We start from the raw sequence: 10,563 nt of genomic DNA on the forward strand, positions 1-10,563 counted from the left end.
CCTTCGAGTCTGGAGACAGTACCTCTTAGGATCGCAGTTCGTAGTGAAGACGGATAACAGCGCCACTTGCCACTTCTTTGATCAACCAAAATTAACAGCAAAACAAGCCCGGTGGCAGGAGTCGTTGGCTGAATTCGACTTCAAGTTCGAACACAAAGCGGGAAAGAGTAATCAAGCAGCCGACGCGCTGAGTCGGAAGGGCGAACATGCGGCCCTGTGCATGTTAGCCCATATTCATTCAAGTAAGATCGACGGATCGATGCGCGACATCATCAAGGAACATTTACACAAAGACCCATCGGCCAAAGCCGTTGTCGAACTAGCTAAGGCTGGAAAGACACGGCAGTTTTGGGTTGAGGGGGACCTCCTGATAACCAAAGGAAACAGATTGTACGTCCCAAGAACGGGGGAACTGAGGAAGAAGCTCATTCAAGAATGTCACGACACCTTATGGGCCGGACACCCGGGATGGCAAAGAACATACGCCCTAATAAAGAAGGGGTACTTCTGGTCAAACATGCGAGACGACATCATGCAATACACCAAGACGTGCCTCATCTGCCAACAGGATAAGGTCGAGAAAGCCAAAGTCTCTGGACTCTTGGAACCTCTACCTGTGCCAACAAGACCCTGGGAAAGTGTATCTCTGGACTTCATAACACACCTCCCAAAAGTCGGGGAATATGACGCCATCTTGGTTATTGTGGACCGGTTCTCAAAATATGCGACGTTCATCCCCACTCCCAAATTATGTTCGGCGGAACTCACAGCCCAACTGTTTTTCAAACACGTTGTAAAGTTATGGGGCATTCCGTCGAGCATCATCAGTGACAGGGATGGCAGATTCATTGGGACATTCTGGACTGAGTTATTCGCTTTCTTGGGAACAACCTTGAACATCTCCTCGAGTTATCACCCTCAAACCGATGGACAGACAGAACGGTTCAACTGCTTGCTCGAAGAATACTTACGTCACTTCGTCGACGCTCGCCAAAAGAACTGGATACAATTGTTAGATGTCGCCCAATTTTGCTTCAATTGTCAAACAAGCTCGTCTACAGGGAAGAGTCCCTTTGAAATTGTAAGTGGACGACAACCGGCCTTACCCCATATTATTGATCATCCTTATGCAGGAAAAAACCCTCAAGCACACAACTTTACAAGAGAATGGAAGCAGACGACAGATATAGCCCGAGCATATTTAGAGAAGGCTTCCAAGCATATGAAGAAATGGGCGGACAAGAAGCGTCGCCCCCTTCATTTCCGTGCAGGAGATCAAGTCCTTATCAAGCTGAGACCAGAACAGATCAGATTTCGTAGCCGAAAGGACCAGAGATTAGTTCGTAAATACGAAGGCCCGGTTGAAGTCCTTAAAAAGATTGGGGCTACCTCCTACCGAGTTGCACTCCCCGCATGGATGAAAATTCACCCCGTCATTCATGTGAGCAACTTGAAGCCCTATCACCCTGATCCAGACGACGACCATCGAAATACAACCACAAGACCGAGCATCGATCTGAAACAAAAAGAAACAAAGGAAGTGGAAGAGATCCTAGCCGACAGGGTTAGGAAGATAGGAAGACCTGTACGGACGATTCGTGAATTCCTTGTCAAATGGAAGAATCTCCCTACAGAGGAAACAAGCTGGGAACGAGCCGAAGATCTGAACTCCGCCGCCACCCACATCGCAAGGTATGAAAGTAGTCGGTTGACGGGGACGTCAACCAATTAGGTGGGGGAGGATGTCACGGTCATGCCTGTCCAGGGCCTGTTGCCCATGGCCGCATGCCCATGACAAGCCAAACCCTTGTCATGTCTTTTCATTCTAGTGTTTTTCCCTTTGTAATTCTAGAGCGTATGACACCTCAAGAAAATCATGTCTAGGCCTGCCAGAACTAAAATGGCCCAGAATGTACTATAGGGGGATATGACTAGTCGTCAACTTCTCCCTACCCAAGGTTATATATGCATAGGGGGATATGACTAGTCGTCAACTTCTCCCTACCCAAGGTTATATATGCTAAGCCGTTGTTATCTTTCTCTTGCTTGCTTATATAACGTCTCTTTCTAAAATCTCTCTTTCAAAAATCTCTCTCTCTCCTCGTTTTCTAAAACCTTCTTTTAAAACCGAGGCTAGAGGCTCGACCGTACGTCGCTTGGCCGTAGGCGACGCAAGAACAAATTGGCTTAACTCACTTGTCGCTGGAAAGTGAGTGCCGCACAATCGCTAGTCCGCTGCCTTCGAAAGTGCGATTGTGTCACCACTCACGGTGGTAGCCCAATAAATAGTAACATTGTATCTGCAGAGCTTGTCTCCCATTCTCAGTTTTCACTATTCACGGTTCACTAGTTACAAACAAATTTCCAAATAAATAATGAATTATGACACTAAATTTTCAGTTTGGTCCAACCTAAGACAAGTCAGAAGCATTCCCAATAATAACTGATTGAATAAGTGAGCAATTTCATAAAACCAACATCATCTATCTCTCTATTATAATACTTCTTTCCAGAGATATCAGATTTACATTTTTTTTCTAAAATTACATCTTCTATTCCTTGTTCAAGGAACCTCCTCTTATATTATGTACTTATTGCCTATCAGTCTATTCTTTAAACATATTCCCCATCAGCCATCGAACCATTCGACGTACCCAACAGGTGGTCGAGGCAACGGTTGCAACTAAGCTTCAAGAAATCCTTTTTCCTCCAAGTAAGCCACTATCTGCTTTGCCATGGCGCACGGGGTCGGGCAAACTCCATCGTTTTGCCTTAATTCGATCTGGAAGAGCATCAGGTACAAGGTTTATAAAGCTATCTTGGACTTGATATTACTACAGAAATGAAAATGTTGAACAAGGATTTGATAAGCATGTATAGTTTATGATATTGTTACCTCGCAGTTCAGAGGCGGTTCGTACGGGTCGTCGATCCCAGTAAAACCTGCAATACAGTGCAATGTGATGGTTCGTTTTCTTTTCTATCTGCAAGAGGTTTAGGGAGCAAGACAAGAAATGGATTCTTCAAGTATACCTTTGATCTTTCCCTCTCGGGCGAGTTTGTAAAGGCCCTTTGCATCTCTTGCCTCACATAATTCTAGAGGCATGTTCATGAACACCTGAACAAAGGGGAATTCCATGTTCAGTGACAAACAATATTTACATATCTGATTCAGTCATTACTAAAATCTTGCCTCAATAAAGTTTGCCTCAGGCAATAATTCACGGCAGAAATCCCTATCTCTTCTATATGGAGATATTAAACTAGCAATGCATATTAAACCAGCATCAGCAAAAAGTTTTGCTACTTCCCCTGTGTTGGACACCCAAACAAGGAGAGGATATTAGATATCTGAAATACGCATAAACACATTTTAGTAGTAAATAACAAGAAAACCGCGTGTTATATGAAAATTGAAGGCAGGTTTAGCAAAACTCTCGAGCACGAAGACTCGGGATGTCTAGAGATGCTCTCCAAGATTTTATTATGCCATGAGCTATAATAAACAGTCATTATAACAGTTTCCTTGTTTCCTTCACACTAACCTCCTCCTCTTACAACAAATATTCTCATAAAACAATAATCTTTCAAAGGAATAGTAACTACCAACTCAGTGAGACAAATTACAACAGAACATATGCACTGTGATGCTCAAAAATTTATCACATGATATAAAATTAGACAAGTTATATGGTGGATGTTGTTTTTAGGTTCATCTAACATGAAATAAAGATCCTGATGAATGTTGTAGTCAAATTCGAATACTACTTCAAAAGGAAACATACTTACCAACTCTGCGAATATTTTCAGCACGATCTTCAGCACTAAAACTAAGATTCTTGTTTAGTCCATGTCGAAGGTTGTCTCCATCTAGCACATAAGAAATCTTCCCTCTCGCATGAAGCTCTCTACTCAATGAGCAAGCTACAGTGCTTTTCCCTGAAAGATAAAATAGAAATATGTAGAAGAAAAATGTTTGAAGGAACAGCATTAATAAGAATGTTTATTTTTCCTCAAGTGAGAAATTTGCCAAATGTAGACACATCTATTATTTCATCCACCCTTCCTTATTGCTTCTCCCACAACCCTTTTATTGGAAGCGTTTTATAACACTATTAAAATGATATACTCTACCTTGAATCTGCATTCACATGTCATCTTTTTTACAAGTAACAAAAAATTATTTATACAAAAATAAGAAAGAGATTGAAAATTAATGAGCTAGCCCTCTAAGATTTGAACCTGAAAGGCACAAAGATTAGAAGCAAGCACCGTAAACCACAAAACAAATTAAGAAATTTCAAACAGAATGTAGGAGACAGTTTACTAAAGATTATAACTGTGCTGGTTTGTCCCTTTGCAAAAAAAAACATATTTTTATCTCGTCTTTTATCAGTAGGCCACCAAGCAAGTGAAAAATTGAACCAAAATAACAGTCCAGTTCATGTTAACAGATAGACAATTTGGTTCCTTCAGAGTCAGTAACAGGGATATCTAGAATATTAAGAGGGAAAAAGAAATTGAATGCTCTTAGTCCCATTTCTAACAACCTGATATATATGCCATTTTAAACTATTATAGATATTTGGAAATTCTTAAGGAACTCTGTGCCATTACTGATATAATGCAGAAAATTCTAGCTCTAGACTACTCAAGAAATGCAATACATGGACGTGATTTCTTTTGTGCGTATGTACAATTATAGCACTCTTCTTTTACTTTCGATCACCTGTGATGGTGATGATTTTCATCTCCTCTTCCAATTCAAACTTTGGAAATGGATGCTATGTTTCTGTTCAGATTTTATGATTTCAAATTTGGAAACGCTCTAGTCTATTGATTTTCAATTCAAGTGAATGAGCTAGCAAGCAGTGCATGTCAACTCGTTCGATACATATAGGATATCATATGTTTTTCTATAAAATTGTCAACCAGTGAAAGTTAGGCTCAATGCATATGTATGTATATATCCAGCAGGATTGCTCCCCTTGATTTTCATCCTTGATCCTTTTGAGCTTCTGGATTGTATGTATCCCAACAGGATACTCTATCCCTTAATCTTCCTTTTTGGCTGCTAACCTCTAGGAGGCTAAATAAAATCCTTAATCGAATCAGATTTTTCTCTTAGTTGGTTTCTTTGGGAAGGTTACCACCTTGGACTATGTCCAGAGATCCTCGTCTTTGGTTTCAGGCCTTAGCTGTGCGTTTTGAATAATCAAGGATCTAAGGATCTAGATAATATTGCATGGAGATGTCATTATGTCAGAAAATTTTGCATTAGATTTCTTGAGACAATTGGTGTTAGTTTGACTCCTAATAATGATGTCAAGGTATGCTGGAGGAGGTGTTGACCATCCTCCTTTTAGACCAAAAGAATGGCTTCTATGACAGGAGGCATCTCAAGAAAAATAGAAGTTTCAAAGATATTGATAAATCTTCGAAAGAGCTTTGGAGTGTGACTTTGGGTTTCCTCTGCTTTTAAATTGTTAACTGGAGCCACATTCTGTATATTTTCATTTTGCCTTTTTTTAGGCTCCTTTGTCTTGAGCGATCCTACTTTCTAGTGACCCTCTCTTGTACTTTCGTTTATCAGTTGGTTTGTCATCCTCGTATGTATATATATATATATATATGGTGCTGCCAAGAAATACAAGCCAATGGCAAATGTAACAAATAGTGAAGCCACTACTAAATCAATTCATCACTTAATCTCCTCTGGAATCTAATAAAGCACCCTACAGCAACAGAAAATGGCTTATGATGTCTTTCAAAACGTCAGTCCATAAAAAGGACAATACTAGAGCAAGGTTCAGGACAAAAAAATGCAACATTTTATTCTTATATGACTAATGTGTAATACAGAAATGAGAACAGACCTGATCCACTAAGGCCTGTGATCCAGACAACACAACCTTTTTGGTCGAGAAGTTTCTCCCTTTCAGGCTTTCCGACAGGACAGTTGTGCCAGAAAATATTATTTCCATTTCCCACAGCAGACATTTGAGTGATGATCTTCTATTTCTACAATTGATCATTTTACAACGTTATAAGTTATGCAGAATATACTTCATCTAGAACCCGTACTATCATCAAATCGGGATTGCTACTATTAAGTCATTGTCAACTTAAGATCATTTTCACTCCTTCACTTCATTGCTACAGCCTACAATTTAGAAGTAAATTTTATAGCATATGACAATTGAACAAAAAGACTGGGTTATAAGAAAAATAAAAAAATTGATGAGAAAATTACAAGAATGGTCAAAATTTAAGACTGAATATTATCGCATTTAACATGACAAGTAGTTAAGAAAAAAAGCAGAAGAAATCTTCAGTTACTACAACTTGACTGCAAATGATAATTATGAACTTTGGTGGATAAAAATACCATGAGAAAAGAAATTGTGCCTAGAAGTTGGCTAGGAAATTTTGATTGCATTATCTAATAGAAACAACTTTATATATTTAAAACTAGTAGACCGACCATGACACCAAAAAATGCATCTGGCTCGACACTGCTACCCAGCACTCTCCCTACAAGTTCAGATTCAAGTACCTAATGCATGAAACAGTGAGGCTTGTTTGCACCCGCTCCAGATATGTTATGTAGTAACCACAAGCAAACTTATAGGACATTTAAAATGGCACTGACCATAGCAAGGGGTGTAGATTCAACAAAAAGGGGCATCATTTTTCACAAAAATGAAATAGAAAACAGAAAACCCCATCTCTTCTTAATCTTATAGCTGCCTTTGCCAGTAAGGGGTGCAGAGTGAGAAAGGATCGCCCAGTTATCTGACTGTAATGTCCTTGTCCAATAACATCTTACCATCTAAAACATTTTATAAACTGGATTAGATTCAGAAAACTAACTGATTATATCCACATTATGTGTCCACAATCACATTATACTTAATCCTTATATGTACGAAGCCCCAAAATTCGGTTTCTTGGGTTATACCTCAATTCAATGGACTGTAAAGTCAGTCTATTGTTTCTCTTTTTCACTCTCCTTTAACCTCACTTAGCATAGGTTTTGCTAGAATGGAAATTCTATATGAATCTTATTCTGCATCCTAATAGCATTAAGGCAATGTGTGGCTTGGTTTCAGAGAAAAATAGTGTTCATGGTTCAGATTCTCTTCATTCAACTCAAAGAAAGATCTCATATTTCTTTGAGAAGAAACTGGTAAAATCTATTCTCTCTATCATATCCGTACGATCTACTTTCATATATGCATAATGCACGCTGCTATTTGTTTGTGCATGATCTACTTTCATTTTTTATTACTGTAATATCTTTTACTGTCACATTCTAGTGATTCACATTATCTTGTGATATATGGGAAAACAAACAGCTATCCTTAATATTATAATCCTATACATGAAAGTAGAGGTTCCATATTGATTGATGTTGAAATGAATGTTTTACCTTAAGAATCAGAAGTTGTAAGTTCTAGATGGGAGGATACAGGTGGGGAACAGAACAGAAGCTAGATTTATCAGTCAGCCATTCACAACAAAAAACGCATATTTTTAGATAATAAAGAATTTTTTAAAAATATTTCTCACAGAAAATAACAAAGCAGAACTTTTCTTTAGTTCTTCTCCCACAAGGCACGTCTGTTTCTTGGTCCTCGAAGCATACTTTCTTTTCTGTTATTGTACTTCTTTGACAGGTGAAATGGTTGGAAAACATGATGAATAATAATCACTAAGCAGTTAGTGTATAAACATGACTAGGTCTTATACACGACTCTTTGTTTTGATTAATCTCATTTTCCTGAAGTGGATTGCTGCCCGCCCCCACCAAATTTTCTTATGGACGTTGGAAAGCCGATGCTTTGTACTCTGCAAACCTCACACGCTCATTTGTATATTTATGTGCTATTTGAGGATATTATACTACCTATGCCAGTGCCTGTTCTCCAATGACCCATTTGTCAATTTTATTATCTTATGTTATTTTAAGAAGGTTTTGTTTCGACTCATAAGTTCTACTATTAGGACGATAAAACCATTGGCCGGTGATGAAGAGATATGTGTTGTGAGATCCTACATCGGCTGGGGAGGAGAATGAAACATTATTTATAAGGGTGTGGAAACCTCACCCTAGCCGTTTTAAAAACCTTGAGGGAAAGACCAAATAGGACAATATCGGCTAACGGTGGGCTTGAGCCGTTACAAATGGTATTAGAGTTAAAGACCGGGTGATGTGCCAACAAGGAAGCTGAGTCCCGAAGGGGAGCATACATGGGACAGTGTGCCAGCAAGGACACTGGGCTGTGAAAGGGGTGAATTGGGGGTCCCACATCGATTGGAGAAGGAAACGAGTGTCAGTGAGGACGTTGGCCCCAAAGGAGGGTGGATTGTGAGATCCCACATTGGTTCGGGAGGAGAACAAAACATTTTTTACAAGGGTGTTGAGACCTTTCCCTAGGAGAGGCATTCTAAAAACCTTGAGGGGAAGCGTGAAAGGGAAAACCAAAGAGGACAATATCTGCTTGGGGTGAACTTCATTACATGTAGCTTCTTTCTTACGGGCCATAATAGATATTGAAAATAACATTGATTGTTGCACTTTTTCCATCTCCAACTCCATTTTATTTGTTCCTCAACTTTAATGTGGACTTAAAACGTCAGAAAACCATCCTTTTAAAACCAGGACCTAGCCTTCTGTTATTTTTGTATAATCTAAAGGTAAAACTAAGAAAAATTTCACAACAAGAAGGATGTTGTGCATTTCTCTCTTCAGCTAAAAAATGGAAAAATCATATAGCTAAGAGGGTAAAGCGAAATGCAGAATGAAGAGTGCCTAGAATCAAAGCCGATGGGCAAGAATATCATTGCTCATAAGTTCCATTAGCCACCATTGTTGTGAGTTACCATGTTAATGGATTCATAAGAGCTACGACAATTGAATAACTTGATTTTAATCCATTAAGGAGACAGATTCAAAATCATCCCAATCAACTCACAAAACACGCTGAAACGGAAGATCCAAATTAACAAATGACATGCAAAAAAAAAAGGTTCCAGCAGATGAACAGGCATATAAAGAAACGTACATTTGCAAAGAGTGGTGGTATGAAGAAGAAATAACAAAGAAACAATAAATAGATTAACGATGGGAGAGAGAGAGAAGGAGATAATACCCAAAAAAGAAAAGGAGATAATACCCTGAAGAGAGAAGAGTGATGAGGCAGCCAGAGAAGAAGGAATTAGAGAAGGAAGGAATTAAAGAAGGAATGAATCTGGACAGAGGTAGCGTTTAGCGGCTGTTGCGCACTAAATTCACTCAGAATCGCCAGTTTTCCAATTCCATTCCATCGGTTTCGCGCTTAGAAGAGCATCGCATTCCATATTCTATTCTCTCTCGCTCTCTCTCTCTTCGTATTCTCTCCCTGAAATGGAACCACACTTCCAATCCAGTGTCCACGTTTGCTGACGTGGATTCCACCTCAGATTTCTTTCCTTACGTACACGCCTTCTATTGATGATAAAATCACTACTCATTTTTTACTAAATTATACCAAATATTTTTCAAATTCGTATTTCTTCCCCTTTCAAACGCTATAATAATATTTTAATTCTAAAAATATTATTGGTATTGGTTGAGATATAATATTTAGATAATATATTAGCTTTCATATTATATCTTAATATTCTTTCCTTTAATATTTTTTTTTAATGATTTGTTTTGTTTTATATTTTATTTTAATATTTAGTCTAGTCTCAAGGAGCGTTCATTCCATTCCATATTCTAGTCTCAAGGAGCGTTCGTCCGATGTTCGATTGATACCAAATTTGGTGAGCATTCATATTTCATGTGGATGAACTTAACTCTTGAGGTTAAGGTCTAGAGTCCTACTAATAAAGCAATCCTAATCCTTGCTAAAGCGAGAAACCCTTAAATCAAATAAATTAGCATCTCCTCATACAAAATTCGGATCAACCATCAACCAACAAATAAGACGAGAATTAAATTATCTCTTCAGATCAAAGATCTAGAAGTAAGATTTGGAACCTTGTTTTAAATTTGATCAAGACTCAATTAAATGACTCGGATGCAATCTACTATAAGAATTGTTTGAAACTTAGAAACGACAAGGATGATCTCAAATTTCTAAGAGTGAAAGTTTCAACTTAGATCTCAATTTCACTAATAAAAAAATTGTCTTTACATAGTTATCTGTGGGTATTTATAATTTTTCCACCAATGAAACTTCTAACTCTTCAAATTCATCCTAAAGAAGTTAGTAGTCATCATTGCTAAGTTACTCCTACTACCTTTCAAATCTCTAACATAAAAAGAAGTTGACCACCTTGACAACTAACTTCCAACTGTTTTGTCCATTACAATTAGTTATATAATTAAAATAATAAATAAAAAGTTTTTTTTTTAACAAATTATGAATCAAGTTTATATTTATAGCAACCTCATTTGTTATTTCAACCGTGCAAATATTCACTTTGAAGCTCTAAATGCTTCTTCCTCAATTGAATCAGTTCGTAACACATGAAATAAAGGTTGAACTGAGTCTATCCAATTTTGTAGATGAA

The 10,563-nt window shown here is 38.1% G+C and overlaps 1 protein-coding gene across 1 annotated transcript; it reads right to left on the reverse strand.

Annotated features, from left to right (window-relative positions):
• Positions 1-2,361: 2,361 nt before the first annotated feature.
• Positions 2,362-9,395, reverse strand: LOC111791526 (adenylyl-sulfate kinase 3). Its single transcript, XM_023672909.2, has 7 exons — positions 9,156-9,395; positions 5,877-6,021; positions 3,790-3,939; positions 3,194-3,312; positions 3,034-3,118; positions 2,897-2,943; positions 2,362-2,782 (listed from the first exon to the last, which is right to left on the reverse strand). Exons 2-7 carry the CDS (start codon positions 5,998-6,000, stop codon positions 2,684-2,686), a joined length of 624 nt encoding a protein of 207 aa, XP_023528677.2. The 5' UTR covers positions 6,001-6,021; positions 9,156-9,395; the 3' UTR covers positions 2,362-2,683.
• Between the last annotated feature and the right edge of the window lie 1,168 nt (positions 9,396-10,563).

Source organism: Cucurbita pepo, chromosome 3 (genome assembly GCF_057944985.1).
Source record: "Cucurbita pepo subsp. pepo isolate OVF chromosome 3, ASM5794498v1, whole genome shotgun sequence".
In the NCBI taxonomy this organism is placed as follows: Eukaryota; Viridiplantae; Streptophyta; class Magnoliopsida; order Cucurbitales; family Cucurbitaceae; genus Cucurbita; species Cucurbita pepo.

Excerpts from the sequence above, each read along its gene's own strand:
- LOC111791526 (XM_023672909.2), bottom strand. The coding sequence starts at position 6,000 with ATGTCTGCTGTGGGAAATGGAAATAATATTTTCTGGCACAACTGTCCT. Across the intron at positions 3,119-3,193 it reads CTGAGGCAAACTTTATTGAG|GTGTTCATGAACATGCCTCT; the intron begins GCAAGATTTTAG and ends CCCTTTGTTCAG. Across the intron at positions 2,944-3,033 it reads CCGAGAGGGAAAGATCAAAG|GTTTTACTGGGATCGACGAC; the intron begins GTATACTTGAAG and ends ACTGTATTGCAG.